The sequence below is a fragment of the Primulina tabacum genome, chromosome 14, assembly GCF_025594145.1.
Source record: "Primulina tabacum isolate GXHZ01 chromosome 14, ASM2559414v2, whole genome shotgun sequence".
Classification (NCBI taxonomy): domain Eukaryota; kingdom Viridiplantae; phylum Streptophyta; class Magnoliopsida; order Lamiales; family Gesneriaceae; genus Primulina; species Primulina tabacum.
Genome location: NC_134563.1, coordinates 5,167,639 through 5,193,182, shown reverse-complemented (window position 1 = coordinate 5,193,182; position 25,544 = coordinate 5,167,639). Strand labels below are relative to the sequence as shown.

At 35.3% G+C, this 25,544-nt stretch overlaps 2 protein-coding genes across 2 annotated transcripts; both read right to left on the bottom strand.

The window, feature by feature from the left end:
* Positions 1 to 134: 134 nt before the first annotated feature.
* Positions 135 to 3,180, bottom strand: LOC142524307 (formin-like protein 4). The gene is made up of 2 exons (XM_075628230.1): positions 1,764 to 3,180; positions 135 to 1,668 (listed from the first exon to the last, which is right to left on the bottom strand). Exons 1-2 carry the CDS (start codon positions 3,014 to 3,016, stop codon positions 333 to 335), a joined length of 2,589 nt encoding a protein of 862 aa, XP_075484345.1. The 5' UTR covers positions 3,017 to 3,180; the 3' UTR covers positions 135 to 332.
* An 18,457-nt stretch (positions 3,181 to 21,637) lies between these two features.
* Positions 21,638 to 24,195, bottom strand: LOC142525253 (two-component response regulator ARR5-like). Its single transcript, XM_075629483.1, has 5 exons — positions 23,615 to 24,195; positions 23,419 to 23,498; positions 23,247 to 23,324; positions 23,043 to 23,113; positions 21,638 to 22,245 (listed from the first exon to the last, which is right to left on the bottom strand). The coding sequence occupies exons 1-5, from the start codon at positions 23,781 to 23,783 to the stop codon at positions 21,915 to 21,917; spliced, it is 729 nt and encodes a 242-aa protein (XP_075485598.1). The 5' UTR covers positions 23,784 to 24,195; the 3' UTR covers positions 21,638 to 21,914.
* Between the last annotated feature and the right edge of the window lie 1,349 nt (positions 24,196 to 25,544).

Genomic DNA, 25,544 nt, shown 5'->3' with positions numbered 1-25,544 from the left:
CAAAAGTTCATTCAAAAAGATGATTCAATGTGGAACATTCATAGCCACCATATACATATGAAGCCATCAATTGCCTTCACGTAGAATTATTCAATGAATTTATTCACATTTGTTGGCAAACTATTTAATAATGCAATTCAAAATTTGTCGTGTAAAAAGGGAAACAACCGCTGCTCCGTTGAATCTTGCAAAAAATGTGTTGTAGTAAAAGAACAAAGTGAAAGAATCAAAAACTTGAAAAATGAAATAACAAAAACATTCACAGTGTCGAGTTTTTGTGTTTTTACTTTTGTACAAAACTTGAAATCTTACTTTACCTCCGAATCATCGTCCTAATCATTGGAACTGCTCTTCGAGTTCTGTGACATAAAGTTGGAAGGCAGTTTTGGGAACCTGAAAACTCGAGGAGATTCAGGTGACGACGGTCTAACAGCAGAAGATGACGACGACGATGATGTTGGTGGTGACGATGATACAGACTTCTTCTTCTGCGTGTTTCTTGCAATATCAATACAAACTTGATCAACCATTCCAAGAAAATCTTTAACGATGATGAAAAGTTGAAATGTGTTCGCCCCTCGATCCTTGGATGAGAAGCCCGGTTGATAATAATCTGTTGTCTTCTTCACAAGCTCTATGACGCTTGTCTGCTCTTCTTTGACTATCTGTATCTCTAGTTCTGCTGTATCCAGAAAACCTGTCATTTCTCGTGCAAATCCACCATCATTACCGCATTTCACTACTATTTTACGCGTCTCCACCACGTGTTTTGATAATTCTGAGCTTGTTTTTAGCAGCAGATCATAGTCTAAAGTGGCTGCCTTCTTAACATTGGAGAATTCTGCGCTTAGGCCACCAACAACGGGTAAACCGAGCATCATATATTCCCTTTCTCTATCATCTTTTGATATGAACGTATCAGTATTTTGATTCTCAGTGGCATTTGTTGTCTGGCTATTTGTCCTGCTCAGACTACGGTTTTTATTAAGCACAAAGCGTTTACCCTCTGCACGAACTACTTCATGTACGACGAATTGGAGAAGGGTTGTTTTTCCATCAGAGCTTTTCACATCAGCTAATTTTGTCAAAGCGGTAAGGTTAAAAGCCTGTGCATTTCCTCTAGATGTTCCAGCATTTAACCGATTCCCGGCTTTGAGAACTGCTTCCAAAAGTTTTAAGAAAAGCCCTCGAGTTTTCATCTCCTTGCAAGCTGATTCAAGGTATTGTACCGACTCTTTGATATGTGCAAACTCAGAATCGTAGTTGCACTTGAAAAGCAAAGCGTTGAAACGTGTAAATGCAGATGGAACAGCTTTGAGTAGATGGTAGAGGAAGGATTCGGCATCAGCAAGTCTTGTCGGATCGCCATGAAATGCGAGAATTTGGGATAGTTCTTCATCAGTTGGAGCTATTTTTACAAGCTTTTCTATTATGTCGTCGCATAGACCTTGTCCCTCGAGTAAGCCGTTGATTAGATCTTGGCGTGTGATGCCGAGGGATTTGAGTACTATGGCTATGTTCTGAGACTTTCTCGCATCTAGGATGACGATCTGTGGGGGAGGACCCGATTTATCCACGGTTCCTGCTATTGGGCCACCGTCTCCTCTTGGAGATTTTCGGTTTGTTGCAACGTATCCAAAGAGGGCTTCCATAAGATCACCGTCAAACCTGAGTTACATATTTTGAGAATAAATTAGATCTTAACTAAGATATAGAATCTACTATAGAAAGATTTGATAAGAAAAGTATTGAAGGTTCCTTACTTGAAAGAACCCTTGTCCATTTTATCCCACACCATGGAATGCTTGACATCTGGATTAACTTTATCCCAATGCAATGGTTTCAGTTTCACCTGTCCACTCCCATTGCTCGACGAGCCTTCTGCCGCTAAGGACATGCGCTTAACAGGCATTGCTTTCGATGCTGCTGGTGGTGGTGGTGGAGCAGGGCCATTATTTGACCAGATTTGTGGTGGAGGAGGAGGTGGTTCAGGCATTTTGCCTTTTGGAACCGCCCCTGAAACTAATATTGATTGTGGCTGCCGTGATGGCGCTCCTGGCGGTGGAGGCAGTGGTGGTACTCCTGGTGGTGGAGGCAGTGGTGGTGTTAGAATCGATGGCTGAGGCGGTGGTGCGACCATTTTTCCTTTCTGAACCGCCTCAGATGCTAACACCGGCTGCCACAGTGGTGGTGGTGGCACCACGGTAGCCCGTGGTGATGTCAAACTATCAGTTACGCGAACCGATGAATCATGATTATCAGAATCTTTGAAAGTCACATTAGATGAAACAGCAGGGGCCTTCTTCATTCTCTGATCCGATGGTTTGTCTCCCCAAAGAGGATTTTCAGAAGTTGACGACCTCCCTTTAAGCAAAGGAGCTTCTTGCAAAGGCTCCTCTTTCCTCACTCCTTCATTACCAAATCTTTTCTCTTCTCCATTATGCTCATCTTTCAGATTCCTATATTGCTGTTTCTTGAAACCAGTCGTCCTCTTATCTCCTTCTTCCATGTTTCTCCAATACAAAACATCCAATCCATTCTCATCAACAATCAACCCTTTAAGATTACCATTAAACCGACTAAAATCATCCCCTCTAAGATTAGCAGGCACCGCGGCATTAGCCGTCTGATTAGTAGTAGTGGTAGTAGGATTGGTAGTATCTCTTTCCCTTTTATTTTTCGAATGCCTCAAAAGCAAAAAGAATAGAAGCCCTGACAAAACTAGAGTGCTTGCAGCCGTCGCACCAATGGCCTTTCCCACAGCTGATTTCGTCGAAGATTTTCCTGTCGTAGTTGGTACTTGTGATGGTGGAATCAGGGTGGTTGGAGGGACGTTAGGCAGGTCATTGGTGGGGGCCGGAGGCGGTTGGAAAGCTGGTCGAAGTGGAGGAGGAGTGGGATTCGAGAACGGATAGTGAGTTTGTATGTTTTGTGAATTTGATTGAGATAAGGATGGAGGAACCGAAGAAATTATCAGAAGAATGAATGAACAAAGAATTATACATTTTGCAGCCATGGCAGGATGTGGCAAGAATTGAAGAGTGTTTGGAAATGAACGAAATCTTTGTGATGAATTATGATCATTGCTTAATGTTGTTTTTGGCTCTTCTTTTTTGTCTTTGGGAAGATTAGTTTAAATTTTGTTTGGTTTGGTTGCTGAATGTTTCAAAGGGGAGAAGTTGGTTTGTTGATTTGGTATACGTTGCAGGCTTCGGAGTTTTTTTGGGTGAAATGACCATTATACCCTTGTGTGAAGATTCATTCTTAAGGTAATTTGAATGGTTGATAACTTGTTATCAGATAGGGATAGACAAGTTCTTCATGCATTCCATGACGTCATCGCTTTTTAAATTAACTCTCTTTGTGAAAAAGTAGTGAATCTTGCACAATCTGCAAAGTTACGATGATTTTTTTTTTTAAAGAAAAAAACAAAACTCAAAACAATTATGACACTAGTTAATATGTCATTTATCATCATATCGAATATATAAGTGTAACAGAATTTATAAAAAATTATTTTCAATACAAGGAACGTGACTTAAAGTTTTTTGAGAAAGTCTATTGTGAGATAATCTTACAAATTTTTATCTGAGAGATGGGTCAATCCTACCGATATTCACAATAAAAAGTAATACTCTTAGCATAAAAAATAATATTTTTTCATGGATGACCTAAATAAGATATATTTCTTGTAAAATACGACCCGTGAGACCGTCTCACACAAGTTTTTGCCAAGTTTTTTTTAAAAAATAAAAAATAAAACTTTTAAACAAAATATAAAAAGAATTTGATTCTTAATCGCTGATTATTATAATATCTTTGGGGATCAAAATATTTGAAGCAACCTTTTACGCGTAAAAAGTCAGAAGGAAGACTCCATCAACACATGTAGTTCATGAATTTTAGGTCAAAAAGCCACTGAAAGTGTCATTTTCGTAGCCTATACTTATTATATTAATTAATTCATTCATTCTTATTATTATTATTATTAAATGATTCCAAAATCCATTTGAATAATTTTGGTGTAATTTCTTAGGAATCTAATTTGAAGTGTAGTAGGTAGGAAAAGTGATTATTTCTTTTGGTGTTGGTGCAAACAAGTGGTTCAGCTACATATTTATTACATATGGCAATGTCTTCAAAACTAAAACAATATATCGAAAATTAAAGGGCTAGCAGATATGGAGGATTCATTCATATTGCGAATAAGATAATTAAAAAATGTAAAATTATACTGTTAAGTACAATAATTGTCCATATTTAGTAGAGCGAACGAACCGTGCTGCTTGAGCTGATGTGTGGTTTAAAAGATTTGAGCTGCACAATTACTACTAGCTATAACTTTTGGTAAAGCGATAAACGTTCGTTCTTACATGTACCATTTTCTTAAATTAGTTTGGTCTGATTGCTGATAGGGCTCTTATTTATGTATTTTATCGTGTTATTTTAGTTTATTTTTGCATAAATTTCGTCCATTTGTATCAGTATGAATATTGTCATTCCTCATGGTTGTTGGTGGTGGATTTTCTCTTTTTCAGCAGCCACAGACAACCATTTTTGCAGTAGCCACAAGCAAGAACTAAAAGAAAAAGTGCTCGAGTTGAGAAGGTGCGACAGGAGATGGGATTTTCACACGATGTTCTCTTTCTCCTTAATTTTTTTAGTATTTCTAGTTTAAGATTGTTTGACTATTGTATTGAGATATTTATGATGATATTTAGTAGCTAAATTTATATTTGTTATGATTTAGGAGATCCTACTTCGAGACGTTGTTTTAGTTAATTTAATTCTCGACTTTTGCTTCATCTTTGATTGTGTTAGTGTTTTCTTTGAATTATCGAAGTCTAGTTAACTTATATAATATTTTATATTGTGAACAAATTCGAGAGAATAATTTGCAATAAGAACGAATAACATAATACGTGAATTTACCATTTACATACACATATGAAATTGAATATATTTTGATAGTGATAATCTAATAGATCGAAAGCTAAGTAATTCAACAAATTGTTCATGCAATTGTCTTTGATAAATAATTGAAGAATTTTAATTATTTTATTGCGTTGACTTAGTTTATCATGGTTTGAAAAAGTATGTTAATAAATTTGGGAATCCTGTAAAAAAAAATTAAACAATAGTCGAGATTAATTATTTGAATAAACCATGTGCTAGTGAACTGAAATTCCCAACAAATTCATTCTTACTTGACTTTAAGATTTTCATTGATTGAATTTTATTTTTTTATTGAACTATATTTTTCTTTGAATTATAAGTAGATAAATAAATTCATCTCAAATAACTGTTGACATGTAGGTAAAAAAATAATTTCTGAAAATAATGACTGTGAAATATAGTGTATGTGGGATGATGCTCATAGTATGTACAATATTCTATAGCTTAACTCGTGCATTTGTGATTATTTTGAGCAACAAAATCTAAATTTATTTTGGAGATTTTTCAGTCCAAGAAAAGCTCGATCAAGATTTTGACGCCGTTTCCAGCGATTTTTATATTATTTTCAGTTATTTTGTTTAGTTTGATATCATTTTCGTGAAGCCAACACTTTTCTACACGGCAGATTATTCTTCTAGTGCATGCCATAGAACTTGAGCTGTTTGATCCCGAGATCAAATGAACTTTTCGCCAAAAAAGACACTACCAAAGAATTAAGATGGATAGACCGGAAGTACCTATGTGAGACGAAAGGGGTGGAGAACACAATAGAGAGGTTGAAAGGCACAATAGAGGTGGCGGGAACACAATGAAAGGCCTCGACCTAGACCCATGATCGATTGTTCTCAACCTCTCTTGGCGGGACTCACTCGACCATAGTTCGACTATTTGTGAATGTAAACCAATATAAAATCAAGGCGACCATAATCCATATGATTTAGAACATAGTCTAATTTGGGGGAACAACACTTGATGACCCCAACATTCATAAAGAGAATTTCTTAGAGATTTGAGATAATTTTAAACATAATAAGTTGTTGATTATGCTATTAGTTTACACTTATTTACCTTCTCATTAAGAGATAGAGCCCATGTTTGGTAAAAAAAATTTGTCTTTATGTTTCATCACAACTTCGGAGGATATGACCTAAGCATTTCTACGAAATACTTTCCTCCATAAAAAAACGATGAAGCTAAGAGAGGATATAACCACATTTTTCCAATTTGAGCAAGAGTCATTGTATGAGGCGTGGGAGAGCTATAAGGATCTATTGTGGAGATGGCCGCATCATGAACTCTCTCTTGGTCTTTTAATATAAACTTTCCACTATGATTTAATTAATTCGAATCATACTATGATAGATTTTGTTGCATGTGGAATTCTCTTGAAAAATATAGCTGAGTAAGGATATGAGTTCTTAGAGGAGATTGCTGCTAGTAGTTATCATTCTTAGTCTAAGAGAAAAAATCAAAAGAGATCTATGGGAGTGCACCAAGTTAACGATTTCACTGCTGCAACTGCACATGTAGATGTCTTGAGTAAGAAAATTGATGGTTTGAGCATGAGTGGCATTGCTATGCGTATTCAGGAGATATTTTGTGATGATTGTGGTGGTGAACACTTCACGAAGGATTGCCAAATGAGGAGTCCATTTTATGTGCATAATGTGGCATTGGTGAATCATGCGGACATCCAAAATCACCCAAGGAACAACCCCTATTATAATACTTACAATCTTGGGTGGAAACATCATTCAAGTTTTTCATGAGATGGTTAGAACAGTCAAATTCGTCTATAAGGAGGTCAACAGTGTGGTAAGAAACCCATGTACAAGCCTGAACCACAAGTAAAGAAGTCCAGTCTAGAGCAAATGATGACAAAATTATTTCTGCCTCTCAGACTAGATTTCATAATCAGAATGCTTCAATTTAGAGCTTGGAAAACAAAATATGACAGTTGACAAATATGATATCAAATAGAGAGCCTGGAGTGTTTCCAAGTAACACTGAAACGAATCATAATGAGCAAGTCAAAGCCATTGAGCTCAGAAGTGGAAAAGTGTTGGAGACTAATGCAGATAAAGAAGAGTGTAAGGAAAGAGGTCTACAACATGAGGCACTAAAGGTAAGCTATCTAACTCTATACGTGCACCCACTACACAATCTAATATTGTTATTCCTCCACTATTTCCTGCTGCATTAAAGAAATAAAAAATGAAAGCACAATTTGGTAAATTTCTTGACGTTTTAAGAAAATATATGTTAATATTCTTTTTGTAGGGCCGAGCGCTTGCCGCTTTACCGAAAGCTATAGCTAGTGGTAATGATGCAACTCAAATCTTTTAAATCGCACAGCAGCTCAAGCACCACGGTTCGATCGCTCTATCAAGCAAGGACAATTATTGCACCTAACAATATCCCTCCCAATAATTGCACTCCTTGCGATCAATGGGAATGGAACCCATGACCTTGGCTCTGATACCAATTGTAGGACTGAGCGCTTGCTACTTTACAAAAAAGCTATAGCTGGTGGTAATGGTGCAACTCAAATCTTTTAAACCGCACAGCAGCTCAAGCACCACGGTTCGATTACTCTACTAATCAAGGACAATTATTGCACCCAACACTTTTTGCTGATGTTTTGATATAAATGCTTAATTATGCAAAGCATTTTGAAAGACACCTTAGCAAAAATAGGAATTTGGAGGATTGCGTGGTGGAAAATCTGACTGAAAATTGTTGTGCTTTAATACAAAATAAGATCTCATTGAAGCTAAAAGATCCAAGAAATTTTTACTCCTTGATTGATTGGTGATATTATTTTTCATAAGGCTTTGTGTGATCTAGGTATGAGTATTAATTTGATGTCATTTTCTGTTTTTAGGAAACTTAGGTTAGGAGAGCCAAAGCCTACTAAGATGTCCTTGCAATTGGCGGATAGATCCATAAACTAACCACGAGGGGTTATTAAGGATGATCTTTTTGTTATACAAAATGTATGCTGAAACAGAAAGGTATACAAAACCAGCGAGCTAGTACAGCGAACTAAACAGTAGCACAATGCATAAAATAAAGCAAACTGAGGCCTGTATGTAATACAGTGTCCTTAAAACAGATTCGTCCCCTCCGGTGTGCTTCGAGGATGAACTTGGACGTCTGTTTCCCATGATACAACGGAACAACCAGCAGTACCTTAGCACGAGGTACCACAAAAGCGAACTGAAATGTACCTGAACTTTATCACGAGACAGAACGAGAAAAGGAGCAGCAGCCGGTGGAAGGAGCAGCAGCCGAGACAACAGAACAAGCAAAGCGTCGAAATAACAGAATGTAGGAGAGTGTGTTGGTATATCTGAAAGACTCGAGGCTGCCTCTATTTATAGGCACTTATATGGACAGTTACGGCTGGCCATCTGAAAGGCCAAAGGTCAGCAGCTGGAGCACCAAAAGTCAGCAGCTGGAGCACCAAAACACCAAAGGTCATTTCATTTTATCTGACTCGAATACAATGCGGAAACCATGCTTGTTAAGAAGCGACCCGGACACCAAGTTCTTGCGGATGTCAGGTACATACAACACATTGTTCAACGTCAGTTCTTTCCCATATGTCATCTTTAGAACAACTTTCCCTTGACCCTTGATTTCAGAGGTAGCGGAATTTCCCATGAATAGTTTTTCACCATTCTCAGATTCCTCTAGAGTAGCAAACATCTCCTTGTCCGAGCAAACATGGCGAGTGGCACCAGTGTCGATCCACCACTCCCTTGGGTTAGAACCCACCAGATTAACTTATGATATTACAGCACATAGATTCATATTCGAAACCTCTTGAGATATGTTCTCCACCACATTCGCCTCTCGGTTTCTCTTCGGCTTCTTACAATCAGATGCCTTGTGACCCATGCCATCACAATTATAGCATTTTCCTGAGAACTTCTTCTTTGACACGCCTCCTTTGGGTCCCATGTTCAACCTTTTGCTGGAGGAGGAAAATGTTCTCTTTTTCGAGCTTTGGCCATGCTCGACAACATTTGCCTTAGCGGCAACAGGAGAAAATAATCGTCTTTCCGAACTCTTGTTGTCTTCCTCGATGCGAAGTCGAACAATGAGCTCTTCAACATTCATCTCCTTTCGCTTGTGCTTCAAGTAGTTTTTGAAATCTTTCCAAGCTGGTGGTAGCTTCTCAACAATAGCAGCCACTTGGAATGATTCGCTCAAAGTCATCCCCTCACCGTGAATCTCGTGAAGAATCACTTGGAGTTCTTGAACTTGGCTGATAACCGGCTTAGAATCCACCATTTTAAAGTCCAGAAAGCGACCAACAAGAAACTTCTTGGCCCCGGCATCCTCGGTTTTGTACTTTCTGTCTAGGGATTCCCACAGCTCTTTAGTCGTTTTCTTTTCGCAAAACACGTTGTAGAGCGAATTTGCCAATCCGTTTAGTACATAGTTTCGGCACAAGAAATCAGAATGATTCCATGCCTCAACCGCACTAACAGATTCAACATCTCCCTCACCCTCGTTGAGTTTAGGTGCATCCTCAGTGAGGAATCTGGCCAAGTTCAGCATCGTCAAATAAAACAGCATCTTCTGCTGCCACCTTTTGAAGTCCACACCAGTAAACTTCTCGGGTTTTTCACCGTGACTTGCTGGAACAGCAACCGCAGCAGCACGTGGGGTACCATGAGGGACAACTTGAGGAGGGACAACATGAACAGTTTCCCTTTGCGCATGATGCTTTAAATGATCCAATAGAAGCCACACTCACTAGTGGGATGCGAGAGGATAAATTTGATGAGGAAAAAGCTGAAGTGCAATATTTTATTGTCAACCCTTACTCCTTCATTTCTTTTATTATTTCTAGTTTTAGAATCATTGTTTAACTATTATTTTAGATTTTTATGACGATATTTAGTATCTAAATTTATATTTGTTGGGATTTAGGGGATTCTACACCCAGGCATAGTTTTAATTAATTTATTTCTCGACTTTTGCTTCATGCTTGATTGTGTTACTATTTTTCTTTGAATTATCGAAGTCTAGATAATTTATATAATATTTTATATTCTGAATAAATTTGAAATGATAATTTCAATAGTAACAAGTAACATAATCTATAGCTTTATAATTTGCATAGACATATGAAATTGAATATACGTTGATACTGATTGATTATCGAGATTGATTATTTAAATCAACTAGGGGTAAGTGAACTGAAATTCTCAACAAAATCATTCTCTTGATTTTAAGATTTCTTTGAATGTATTTTATTTTCTCGTTGAACTAAATTTTTTTATTTTTTTTTTTGAATTCTTAGTAGATGTATAAATTCATCTCAAATCATCGATGACACGCAGATAAAGAATTAATTTCTACAAATAATAAATGTAGAATATAGTTTTCGTGAGACAATTATCGTACTCTGTACATTATTCCATAACTTGATTCGTGCACTTATGATTATTTCGAACAAACAAATTTAAATTTATTTTGGATATTTTTCAATGCAAGAAAAGTTAGATCAATTATAAATAATTTTCGATCTTAATTTATAATTTATATAAAGCTCATTGTGCGATCGTACCTTGTTCAAACAGTAAAAGGCCGAGATAATCTATGGGGTCGTCTCTAATTTTATGCATCTAATATTGTTTGGTAAACTTTGAGTTTTATTTAATTTAATTAATTAATCGTTTTACATGTTCTCGTGACCGGACGAGTGGAGGCTAATTTCGTCAATTGATGAGGTTGGTGGAGAGTACGTGTCTCGCTGGTTCTGTCAACCTTGAAATTATATTTTTTTCTCTTTATTTTTCGGGTTTTTTTGGGCGTATTAGAATTTGAAATTGTGGTGTTACGACTTCGTTTTCATTCTTGAATTGGCTTAATTTAATTATTTTTTTCCTTTTTGTTGGTGGGTTGATTATTTCAGATTTGGTCGTTACATCCATTGTTGTCATATAAAATAAAATAACTCTACACGAGTATTCCAAGTTTCCACCAACTAAAATTATATATATATATATATATATTATAGAATTGTTTAATATAAAATTACAAAAATACTAAGATTGTGTTTATCAGATTAATGTATTGTGTATGTGTTGTAACACATATTCATAACATGTAACTGAATATATTAATTAAACACGCAAATAAACTTGAATGAATAAAATAAGACATATCAAATCCTGTACGAGTATAAACATTTGTTTGGTGTCTTAGCAGAACGATTCGCTAGAAAATTATCGATTTACAAAAATCAAAAGTTGTGAACAAATAAAGGCTAACTCACTTAACAAATGAAATAGCAAAGTGCATTCAAACATATATTTCAGAAAATATTAATAAAAAGTATATGGATGCAACAAACGTAAAGCTGGAGTTTTCGAATAAACAACACACTAATCGAAACTGTGATTAGGTGTTGTGATTGAATGTTCTCAAAACTTCATGGCAACGCTTCAAAAGGTCTTAGCTCGAGCTTTTTATTAATTCACTGATGCAATTCAGTGCTCTTCTTGCAGCGTTGCACTGCTCTTCTTCAACTCCAAAAAAATCACATGTGCACGGCAGCAATGATATCTTATTTATAGACTTATTTTGCCCTAGAGTATATTCATTATATAGAGTACTATACAAATATAAAAACAAAAATTTTATTAGGAAACAAACTCTTTGAATAATAATATAATATTTGGATATTTTATCATAAATATGATATACTAAAAAATTTATCATAAATATCAATATTATAGAAAATCTTATTATTCTAGAAAGACAAAACTTCGTATGTCAATATCACAATACCGTCAACAAAAAAAATTAATTAAATAATAAAATATATGATGTATTATTGCCAACATGTATTGATATGGCAAATTTTTATTTATATATATGTCGTAAGTATATTAACTCGCCACAAAGTGATTCATCTTAGCATTATCATTATTCTGTCTTATACATGTTAGATCAATTTATTTATATGGGCTTATATGTGAATAATTATGTGTTGTGGGTTGTCTATTAAGTTAGCCCAAAATAAAGTGATCAATTAATGTTTCGGGTTATTGGGCTTTAATGTATCTAATGGGCTGTGGGCCTTTAATGTGTAGAGACATAAGTGTAATTTCTATTTTTATGATGGGCTAAAACAGAAATATCAGAAGATATTGATAAAGATTATCTATAAATATGGGTCATGGTCCCCAGATCTCGCGTTGTCACTTTCACTATTCTCTCCCCCATTAAGAAAATAGTTCTGAAGAGAAACTAAAGGATTCTCTCAAGGAAAGAGCGCGTAGATCTGGAAGATCAAGACACGTTTTAAAGAATTCAGGATTATGGCTTCAGGTACGCTTCCGCTTAAGATTTCAGTCAAATTCTTGATGATTTATCATGATGGATTCTGCGGTTTATGGGTTTTTCCCCAACAGGTGGTATCAGAGTCATTCATGTTTGAATCATTGAGATTTGTTTAAAGTTTTTGGATACTTTTTGGATCCAGATCTGAAAAATTAAATTTTGTTTAAAATTTTTTTGATATGGCTTCAGATTTGGAAAATATATTGATATGTTTTCAGATCTGAAAATATTTTGATACGGTTTCAGATCTGAAAATTATTTTGGTTTAGATCTGAAAATTTTTTTTGATAAGGTTTCAGATCTGGAAAATATTTTGGTTGAAAACCAAATCTTTTAAAGTTTCAGTTTTGGTAAAAAGATTTGGTTGTAAAATTTTAAAGATTAGGTATAAGATTTCGATTTTTCTTCCGGTTTTTGTTCAACAAAATATTTTAGAGGAAAATCGAAAATTCGGATTAAATTTTTTTTTTTTTTTATAAAAAAGGTACGGATTCGGGTCGGGTCGTACGGACCCGGGTCGACCCGAATCGTACGGAACCGGGCCGACTCGACCCGTACGGAATTTCCGAAATTTTTTTTTTTGTTCAGGTTTATTCGGTTGAGGTTAAATATTCGTTAATTCAAATAATGACAAGGTTATATGTATTTTTAAAATTGATTAATTGAAATAAAATGTCGCCAAAGTGACCTCTTTTATGGAAATTAATTTTATTTTGAAATACGAAAGGATTTTGGGTATATGTGATTTATATGAATATTGATCGGCCCAAAGGAAGGTTAATATTTAATATAATTACATATGCACTTGTGGTGGTAAACATGTGATAGTTGTTCGGTTTCATGTGAATAATAAATCGGCCCAAAGGAAGGTTGTTATTTTGACATGATAGTTACTATCAGTGTTTGACTGCTGCGCCAGGATATCACTTACAAGTTAATCTTTTGTCCAAAGATGAAACATTAATGGAGTGCTCGATATTCTGTTTATGGGGGTTTACATTATTTGAATTTATTGATTATTTTATTTGGATATTTGGTTGAGCATGTATATTTGGTTTTTTTTGTTCTCTGTTCAGATTTGACTCCTGCAAATATTCACTCCAACATAAATTCTATTCCTATGTTAAATGGCTCTAATTTTAAATCATTGCAAGAGAATTTATTGATAGTTCTCGGAGTCATGGATTTGGACCTTGCGATAAGGGTTGACTCTCCTTCTGCCGTTACGGATAAGAGTACCTCTGATGAAAAGAGGGAGTTTGAAAGGTGGGAGAGATCGAATCGCATGTGTATGATGATCATGAAGAGGGTCATTCCAGAAACATTCAGGGGCACAATGTCTAACGACATTGCTACGGCTAAGGCTTTCCTTCAAGACCTCGAAAAGAGGTTTGCTAAAAGTGAAAAGTCTGAAATTGGTACACTTTTGGCAAGCCTCGTTTCAATGAGGTACAGAGGTAAGGGCAATATCAGGGAGTACATTATGGAAATGTCTCATCTTGCTTCAAGGTTGAACACTGAAGCTTGACCTCTCTGAGGACTTGCTGGTGCATCTGGTTTTGATATCTCTTCCTCCTCAGTTTAACCAGTTCAAGGTGAGCTATAACTGTCAGAAAGAGACTTGGTCTCTGAATGAGCTCATCTCGCACTGTGTCCAGGAAGAGGAAAGGTTGAAGCAAGACAAGACAGAAAGTCCTCATTATGCCTCTACCTTGAAGGATAAAGGAAAGAAACGAAAATATAAGGAAGCTGCGGATACACAGCCTCCGAAGAAACAACATAAGAATCCTAGTGATTCTCAAAGTTCTGGTTGTTTTTTCTGTGGCAGTGATGGGCATATGAAGAAACAGTGCAGTAATTATCACGCTTGGCGTGCTAAGAAAGGTATGCTTCTGAATATGGTTTGTTCTGAGGTTGATTTAACTTCAGTGCCTAGACACACGTGGTGGATAGATTCTGGTGCAACAACTCACATCAGTGTGTCTATGCAGGGTTGCCTGGATTGCCGAAAACCAAGTGATGCTGAAAGATTCATCTATGTTGGTGACGGCAACAAAGTTGAAGTTGAGGCAATAGGAAAATTTAGATTATTGTTAAAAACTGAAATATATTTGGATCTTTATGAAACATTTGTTGTGTCGTCTTTTAGACGGAATTTGATTTCCATTTCTGCATTGGACAAATTTGGTTATTCTTGTTCTTTTGGAAATGGAATATTCAGTTTGTTTCTCGATTCAAAATTGGTTGGTTCTGGTTCTTTATCAGGATACAATAATCTCTATTCTTTGGATGTTATTGCTTCATTTAATGAATCCCTGCAAACAAGTAGAGGCACTAAAAGAAAATTAATCAGTGAGAATTCAGCTGCGTTATGGCACAAAAGATTGGGTCATATCTCTGAAAAGAGAATAAGGAGACTCGTGTCAGACGAAATTCTTGAACCTTTAGATTACACAGATTTTAATAATTGTGTTAATTGTATAAAGGGAAAACAAACCAACAAAAGGAGATTTGAAGCCAACAGGTGTTCAGGCGTCTTAGAACTTATACATACTGATATTTGTGGATCATTCCCTTCGGCTTCTTGGAATGGTCAACATTATTTTATAACGTTTACAGACGATTTTTCAAGATATGGCTTCATTTATCTCATTCATGAAAAGGCACAGTCATTGGATGTATTCAAAAACTATAAAGCTGAAGTTGAAAATCAACTTGGCTTAAAGATTTAAAGCGTTAGATCTGACCGTGGTGGTGAATACTATGGTAGATATGACGGTTCAGGTGAACAACGTCCAGGACCTTTTGCTAGATTCCTGGTGGAATGCGGTATCGTCCCACAGTACACTATGCCGGGTTCGCCCACTATGAATGGTGTTGCTGAAAGACGAAACAGAACGCTTTAAGATATGGTGAGGAGTATGATCAGTCATTCTACCTTACCAGAATCACTCTAGGGAGAAGCACTAAAGACCGAAGCATATATCCTTAACAGGGTTCCAACTAAGGCAGCGACCAAAACCCCTTATGAACTTTGGACGGGTAAAAAGCCCAGTCTTAAGCATCTGCACGTTTGGGGATGTCCAGCTGAGGCAAGGCCTTACAAGCCTAATGAAAAGAAACTGGACTCAAGGACGGTTAGTTGTTATTTTATTGGATACTCTGAAAGATCCAGGGGGTACAAGTTTTATGATCCCACGAGTAAGTCGATTTTTGAGTCAGGAAATGCCAGGTTCTTTGAGGATGTTGAGTTTGCGAGGGGAGATAAAGTAAGGGATATTGTCTTTGAAGAGAAATATGTAAATATTCCCACAGGTGTCTTGGACATTGGTCAGGATCATATTCCTCACTTTGACCAAGACACAATACAGGAAGACAATATTAGAGATCCTCTCATTCCAGATGAACAAACTCAAGCATCTCCAGAACCTATGCCATTAAGGAGATCCACTAGAGAGCGGAGAAATGCAGTGCCAGATGATTACATTGTATTTCTTCAAGAACATGAGGCAGACATTGGATTGATGGAGGATGATCCTATTAACTTCCGTCAAGCCATGGAAAGTTCTAACTCTCAAAAGTGGAATGATGCCATGAATGAGGAGATAAAGTCCATGAAGGACAATGATGTATGGGATCTTGTCCCATTGCCTAAAGGTACGAAGCCCATTGGTTGCAAATGGATATTTAAAACCAAGAGGGATTCGAAAGGTAATGTGGAAAGATATAAGGCTCATCTTGTCGCTAAAGGCTTTACACAGAAAGAAGGCATTGATTATAAAGAGACTTTCTCTCCGGTTTCTTCGAAAGACTCTTTAAGGATTATAATGGCTTTGGTGGCGCATTTCGATCTCGAGATTCATCAGATGGATGTAAAGACTGCGTTTCTAAATGGTGACATTGATGAAACAATTTATATGGTGCAGCCAGAAAATTTTGTGTCCAAAGACACAAATAAAATGGTTTGAAAATTAAAAAAATCCATCTATGGGCTCAAGCAAGCATCTCAACAATGGTATTTCAAATTTCATCAAGTGATCATCTCGTTTGGTTTTGAGATGAATTTGGTCGATGATTGTGTGTACCATAAGTTCAGTGGGAGAGCATATTTTTCTGGTTTTATATGTTGATGACATTCTGCTCGCTAGCAACGATATAGAGTTGTTGCATGAAACCAAAAGATTTCTAGCTAAGAATTTTGAGATGAAGGATCTTGGTGATGCATCTTTTGTACTGGGTATTCAGATACATCGGGACCGTTCTCGGGGTATTCTTGGATTATCTCAGAAAGGCTATATCGAGAAAGTTCTCAAGCGATACGGGATGCAAGATTGTAAACCAACAGATACCCCTGTGGCTAAGGGAGACAAATTTAGTCTCAAACAATGCCCAAAGAATGATTTTGAGGAAAAAGAAATGCAGAAGGTTCCCTATGCATCTGCAGTGGGGAGTCTGATGTATGCTCAGGTTTGTACACGTCCAGATATTGCGTACGTGACAGGAATGTTGGGACGATATTTAAGTAATCCAGGAGTGGAACATTGGAAAGCAGTCAAAAGAGTTTTACGGTACCCTACAGAGAACAAAAGATTACATGCTCATATATCGGAGGTTGGATCGGCTTGAGATCATTGGGTATACTGACTCCGATTTTGCTGGATGCCAAGATAGTATGAAATCTACGTCGAGCTACATCTATCTCCTTGCTGGAGGTGTCATTTCCTGGAAGAGTGCTAAACAGTCTCTTATAGCTTCTTCCACCATGGCAGCTGAGTTTGTAGCGTGTTATGAGGCATCCAATCATGGAATATGGCTGCAAAATTTTGTCACGGGACTGCGCATTGTTGATGGCATTGAAAGGCCACTAAGATTACATTGTGACAATAAATCAGCAGTTATGTATTCCAATAACAACAGGAGCTCGACGAAGTCAAAACACATTGACATCAAGTTTCTGGTTGTTAAAGAAAGAATTCAGAGTGGAAAGTTGTCTATTGAGCATATCGGTACAAACTCCATGGTTGCGGATCCGCTTACTAAGGGACTACCACCCAAACAGTTTCATGAGCACACTGCTAGTATGGGTGTTATGTCAATTGAGGAAATCCAGTTTTAGTGGGAGTTTGTTATTTTAAATGCTTTTCAGTTGTAGACATTGCAGTTACATTTATGTAAATTTATTTTCTGCAGAAATAAATTTCAAGTTGAGTCACACTCTAATTATGATTTAAAGTTTAATCTTAATAAGGTTAAAGGGAGGACCAGTTGGAAATAGGCATGTTACGGTCACATTGCATGAAATTTTCATGCTACACATCCACTTCATGATCCATGTCATTCAGTTGTGTTGGCATATGTGACCATTGATGAGTCTAGTTACCTTGAGTGTAGCGAAGACTGCTTTGATCCTATGTTGATGTGATTGATGGACCAGATTGGTTATAGATACATTTCGGAATGACAACAATGTTGAGCTCATAAGGTTATTTTCACAAACATAATTATAAAGTTGCACATATAGCCCAAGTGGGAGATTGTTAGATCAATTTATTTATATGGGCTTATATGTGAATAATTATGTGTTGTGGGTTGTCTATTAAGTTAGCCCAAAATAAAGTGATCAATTAATATTTCGGGTTATTGGGCTTTAATGTATCTAATGGGCTGTGGGCCTTTAATGTGTAGAGACATAAGTGTAATTTCTGTTTTTATGATTGGCTAAAACAGAAATATCAGAAGATATTGATAAACATTATCTATAAATATGGGTCATGGTCCCCAGATCTCGCGTTGTCACTTTCACTATTCTCTCCCCCATTAAGAAAATAGTTCTGAAGAGAAACTAAAGGATTCTCTCAAGGAAAGAGCGCGTAGATCTGGAAGATCAAGACACGTTTTAAAGAATTCAGGATTATGGCTTCAGGTACGCTTTCGCTTAAGATTTCAGTCAAATTCTTGATGATTTATCATGATGGATTCTGCGGTTTATGGGTTTTTCCCCAACAATACAATTATTTAGATTGATTGAGCTCTTGATTCGAGCTCGTTATGCATCTTCGATGGAACTCTTATTTAATTTATTTCTTAGATCTAACTCTTGAATATAGTTCATCGTCCTCGTATAGTATATATTGGGTTAAGACTTTATGTTAGGTGTAATAATTGTCTATGTTGAAAGAGTGATCAAACCGTTGTACTTGAGCCGCTGTGCGGTTTAAAATATTTGAGTTGCACCATTACCACCATCTATAACTTTTGGTAAAGCAGCAAGCGATCGGTCTTACAATTGGTATAATAGCTAAGATCATGAGTTCGATTTCCATTGATTGCAAGAAGTGTAATTATTGGGAGGGAGATTGTTGGGTGCAATAATTGTCCATGTTGGAAGAGCGATCGAATCATGATTTTTGAGCTGATGTGCGGTTCAAAAGATTTTAGTTGCACCATTACCACCAGCTATAGATTTTGGTAAAACGGCAAGCGCTGATCCTACACTTTACTAGAGCTATGCTAATTTTGTATTTGGGACAATAATTGTTTCTGCTAGGAGAGTAATCGAAGCATATGATTTAAAATATTAGAGTTGATTGTTATCATTAGTTATAATTTTAGTAGAACAACAAGTGTTCAGTCATACGTTACTAAAGCATCCCTAACTCATTAAATTATTTTGTTCGAGATCTTGATGCGTAAAATTAGAATGATTAATATTATAGTTTTGGTATGAACAAAATTTTGATCGAGAATAGCCAGGAAAATCTTGAAATTATAGTAAAACACTTGGGTTGCTTTGGGATGAACAAATTTTTTATGTGAATTTCAGATACATTTTATATCAAGTTAAACATTTTCAACTCCTTGTGAAATCAATCTTCTTACATAATCGTGTAGATTTTAATAGAATAAACAAAAAAAATCTTAAAAATACGGTAAAACACTCAAACTAATTTTATTACATTATAAATTGTCTTGTTTAACGATTATACCCTATAGTACACAAATTAACAATAATTAATTTCGGGAAATATTTCAAAAATTGTAAAGTATATAATTGTCATCATGAATATATACTATCAATCCATGGAAATCAAATCCGACTTTTCTTAGGTGATTTGTACCTAAACAACATTTTATCAAAAACGGGAGAAAAAAAAATCCAAAATCTCACCAATTTTTATTCAGTACCTAATTGATTTGACATCAAAGTATACTGAAAAAGAGACCGGGCTTGTAGCTCAGTGGTCTCACCCGTCAGATTTGCTGGCCTCCCTCCTCGGGTTCGATCCTCCTCCCCGCGTGTGTTGTAATAAAAAATATATATATATATGTACGTCTTGTTATATACCGAAAGGACGTCTTGCACCACCTCCAATCTTTACAAAGGCTCATTGGGACTATTTTAATGTAGTAGTTTAAAACTCTCAAGCTTATTATATTTCTTCGGTCGTGTGCTTATACGACTATTCATGTTCTTTCTTGGATATATAAGCTCTTCGAACATCGCTAGGCCCTTTTTTATTGAGTTTTTATAAAGTTTGTTAGATGATATTTTTGTTGGCTTAGTAGCAGTATTTTCCGAATAGAAGCTTCGGAAGTTCCGGGAATAGTGTAAGTTGCTCGAGTGAGCTCGTGAGTGAATTTGGTGGTCTTCACCTACATCACAAAACGAAGTAAAAAGCACTAAAATACTCGACGAAGACAGTTCCATGCTCAAATCGGTGATTGCCCAAATAAGCTTTAAATAAAGCAGATCGAAATTACGCAAAATGAAACGTACCTCCAAAATATGAGAATGTTCGCTATTTATTTATAGATCTTGTAACGGCAAAAACTTGTGTGAGACGGTTTCACAGATCGTATTTTGTGAGACGAATCTCTTATTTGGATCATCCATGAAAAAATATTATTTTTTATGCTAATAATATTAATTTTTATTGTGAATATCGGTAGGGTTGATCCGTCTCACAGATATCGTCTCACAAGAGAATTACTATCTTGTAAGAGCCTTGGGCTTCAATAATTAATTTAGATAATGTAGCACATTGACCTAATTATACAGAGATTGCGTTGGAGTATCAAGTTGGGTCTTGGCCCAAATATATAACCGAGTTGGGCCATAAATCATAAAGCAAAGTTGGGCCGTAACCCATAAATGTCGAAAGGCTTAAAAGGGTCAGGGATGACAATGGGAAAAAGGCCCAGCAAGACGGGTTTGTGATGTCATCCCCACTTTATCCTCGGTTCTATCTGATCAAGGATTTCCAATCCTTGACCAGCTCATCATTATCATCCCCATCCTAATTTCTGATACCAATTGAGTTGACCAATTTTTTATTTTTTTTTTCAATTTTACTTGAACATTATTGATGCAAAAATTTAATGACATACATAAATATTAAATATTAATATTACTTAAACAATACATATATAATAACATTAATAACTCATGATTTAATAAACATGAATTATCAAACCTCATTATCATCGTCATCATTAAATTATTTTCTTCTCTATTAATATATGTTAAGATCGAAAAATAATTTAGAAAGAAATTGAATAAATTTTTTTAAATGTTTTTTTTTCTAAACTTGAGATGGTCTTAACAATTGTTAGGTGTTATGTCTGATTTGTGATCAGCTAGAACACTTAAAAATGCACATCGGGTAAACATCCGGGGACAAACAGTATCATGCAAACCACGATAATCAAGTAAATCGCATTGGATAATATACGACAGATTTTCTCTAGAAAATGTTGGTTGGGGGAACAAATTTATCATCATTGATCAAACACTCTCTTGCTCTTTCAACTCGAACATTCTAAATGATTATAAGCTCTATATTTGTTCTGAGCCATGGAGAATTGAAAAGTGAATAACGGACGTATATTTGTTTGATGGTGTTTGTCAGAAAGCAACGATATATAACAGTCAAATATCAAGATATTATGAAGCTTGAAATCGACCAAGACTTTCAGATAGTTAACTAATTTTTAGTTTAATATTAACTATGTTTTAATTTAAAAATTAAATCCAATCTCAAATAAATATATTTGAATGGCATAGTTCACACTCAAACTCGATTCAAAACTAAAATAGTTAACGATTAACTATTCTCAAATAAGTTTGACTAACTTCAAGGATCAACGTACACTTCACCCGGACATACCCATAGATGATTTATGGTTCAATTTATTGCCCTTCGACAGGTCAGTGCCACTTCAAATTCAGGCAAAATAACGAGAATAATGTTCCAAAATTTCCGTTCAGTTACTATATTGTTTTTAAAGAGGGCCGACAAATATTAAGAAAATATAATATATAAAATTAAATTTTTATTAATTGCAGTTATGCTTCCAAAAAAGAAAATAAATAAAAATAATGGCTCCATCAATAATCCCACAAAAACACACAATTAGCAGACAAGAAATAACAAACCCCGTATCCGATCAAATCCCATATATTCAATTCCAACAACAATGTATCTGTCATGTAAAATCTTTTGGAAAAGTAAATTACTAGTAATTCTTCATCCGGTCTCAAAAAATGGACAAGCCAAGACATAAATAACATCAATCGGGCATATATATTTATTTTACTCGTCGAACTTTAATTTAATCCGCCTCGTGGGAGATTCTAGCGTTGTAGGAGAGCAAGACGTGGATTGTCTTGATGGGAATGAAGAAAACGATCTTGGGGAGGATGGCGGAGATGGACTCGATGAGTTATCCATTTGAGATGGCGATGATGGTGGAGATGGTGATGGTGAGGAGGACGAGTCGGGACTTTCACATGATTTTCTCTTGTTAAAGTATCTCTCATGTCTTTGGTTCCGTCCCTCGCCAAACATGTAGCTCTTCAATCGTTCTACATCGGATAATTTCACGGGCTTTACGATGAAATCTTCGGCACCTTCTTCCAAACATCTAATATAGAATAATGACACTTACGTTAGTATAATACTATTCCAAACACAAAAACTCTTGTGATACGGTCTCATAAGTCAATTTTGTGAGATAAATATTCTATTTGGGTCATCCATAATACATTTATTATAAATATACACAGACTTGATCAATCTCACGAATGAGTAGCTCTTTTGTAAGACGGTCTCACGAATCTTTATCTGTGAGACGGGTCAATCCTACCGATATTCACAATAAAAAGTAATATTCTTACCATAAAAAATAATAATTTTCAATGGATGACCCAAATAAGATATTCATCTTACAAATACGACCCGTGAGACCGTCTCACATAATTTTTTCTCCTCACATATGCCCATCTCACAAAAAATACGGACCATCATATAATCGAATAATATGCATTTTTTTATAGAGTTGTACCCATAAATTTAAGTACAATAAATGTGACCAAACTAAAGTAGAAGAGCAATATCAAAGTTGTTATCTCACCAATTTATGGACTTGCATACTTCATCGATAGGACCCAATGCTATTATTTTGTACGAAACACACTAGAACTTGTCTCCCGCATGATAAAATTTTATATGTTGCAATAAATTGGAAGATCTTGTTTTATATTAACGATTCATTGAATTTAAAGATTCGGGAAGCTGGATAGCCACAAAAAGTCCACTCTTCTAACATAAATTTATTTACATTTTTTATTCTCCAAATCAAATAATTTAATCATCTCATCAATAAAATAATTGTAAATAGAAATCCAAGAAAATGTCAAAATTCATGAGCTTTTTTCTTACCTGTCGATCCGAGCCAATACATTTTCAGAAGACATAATTACCACTGGAATTTCTCGAAAAATAGATGAACCCTGTTCAATTAACACAAATTTACAAATATTTAGCTAATTTAATCTTTAATATATTGTTTCTCAGAGATTAAAATGAAAAATAATCGCAATTTTTTTTTTTATAATATAAACTTGAAGATGTCTAGAAATTAACCTTGATTTTTTTCAGTAGTTCGTATCCAGTCATTCCTGGCATACAATAATCTGTGATAATCAGATCTACCTTTAATCCCTGAAACAAAAATCACCATTTCATAAACATAACAAGATTCTCAATACAAAATCAAACACATAATAGATTATATGTTTAAAAGATCTCAAATTACATCGAATTCAGCTGGGTTTTCCTCTTCATGATCTAAGCCTAAGTATTGCAAAGCCCTCCTCCCACTGTCCACTGCTGTCACTGCAAAAAAAACCCAAAAAAATTACATTTTATGGAAAAAAATATAACTTAATACTGTAAATATTACCCAAAAATCAAAATCTGTCGTACTCTGACCTGCTAAAAACAGAAATTACCTTTGCAAGAAGTGATTTTGAGGAGCCTCTCGATTACTTTCCTATCAACTAAACTATCATCCACAGCAAGAACATGAACTTCATGAGTATCGAAACATGGTGGAAAATCCTCCAACGTTTCAGTTTCCTCTACTCTCTTTAATCTTGAAAATACCCCATTATTTGCCATCGTTCTCGAGAAAATTCAGCTGCCCAGTTGGGGAAATGGCCCAAGATTACAAATTTGACAGACAAACTTCAGCTAGAGAGCTCATACACTAAGTTTTTCAAGGAAACTCAGCAGCTCAGATGGAGAAATAGCCCAAGATGGAAGTAAATTCAACACTACAAAAGCTCGTAGATACAAGTTCTTCAAGAAAATTCGACAGCCAGATGGGTGAAATTAATGGCCAAGATTTAAACTTTAGTGGAGGATCTTCAACTCCAACACAACTTTTACACCTATTCCAATAACTAATTATTGTAAAGGAAAGAAATGAGAAGAATAGGTAGAGAAATGTGGTGTGTGGCCAAGGCGTCTGCATCAAATATATATGATATCATGCGTCTTTTTCTTTAAAATATGCATGAGAGAAATGAGTCCTCGAAGTCAAATCTGGCGAAATCTACTTTTTAAATGAATAAAAAGCATTGGCTGAGATTCTGAAATCCACTTTGTTGGTGATACGATTTTCCATATCCACGAGAGGTTTTTTTAAGCTTTCCTCGCTTTTGTATCTTTTCGTGGGATTTTGAACGGAGAATGGTAAAAGTCGCGTTTACTGTGCTAATTAATATTTACTGGTCTACCGGCGTAGCCAAGACCGATCAAGGTGCAGTTTTGCTTGCTTTTTTTAAATTAAAAAAAATTTTGAATGGTCATATATAGGAATGATAATGAGTTGGGCTTTGATATAATTTTATATCATCCGCTCTCATCTTCGTTGGATGTTCAATTTTATAGTCATCTTTATATTTATATTCTTCGGAGGATTGAATATTTATATCCTCCTCAAATATCATATTATCACTTATAATTGATTTTTCTCAAGTTTTAATTATTTCGAGTAATATATGGATATTAACTAAATTTTTTAGAACAATAAGGAAAAATTGAAAAATTAAACATTTTAGAAATGTAAGAAAATATTAGAAACAATTTATCTTCATATCATTATTCAACAAGATTTGCATCAATTTTATACTAACTGTTTTTTTACATGTCATCCAACTAATATTATTCAACAAAAGTATATTAGAATTAACATCACATATGTCCTCATACTCGAAAATCCTCATATCTGATTATTCATTTATTTACTAAAATAAAAAAATCCCCTCCATACCCTCCATTCAGGTCGGGTATCATATTCTCCATCAAGTTGGGAAGAAATTGACATCACTGATCATATGTGGTTTGTTAAGGTTTTTAAAAAATAAACATGTTTTTACATGTAGAATTAGATTTATGGTTTTGAGTGGTTTCGAGCAGTTTCAGTCAACTTGCGGTTTTTTGCAACTGATCAAGTAGAATGCAAAATATTAGAACATATGTTCAAATTAATTCGAAAATAATAACACTCTAATGTCTTTCAAATATAAAATATAACTAAAATAATACCCCAAAAATAGATAAAAAAAAATCATCATGGTTTAATACCAAATTAATAAATTATTATATGTTTGACATAACATGACACTCACGACAAAATCATATTTGCCAAATTTAATACACAAATTTTTTTTGGTGAAATGTAAGTCTGTAATTTTATTAAGATAAATCGTTCATTACAAACTCGACAAACCAAAATGGGAATCCACCATTCAACCAAACAAAAGGTGAAAGAGATGAAGAAGCAAAATTTGCAACTTTATGAGCTACTCTATTTGTTGATCTAGGCTCATAAACAATGTCAGAAATAACTGGGGCATAAGCCAAGAGGCTGATATC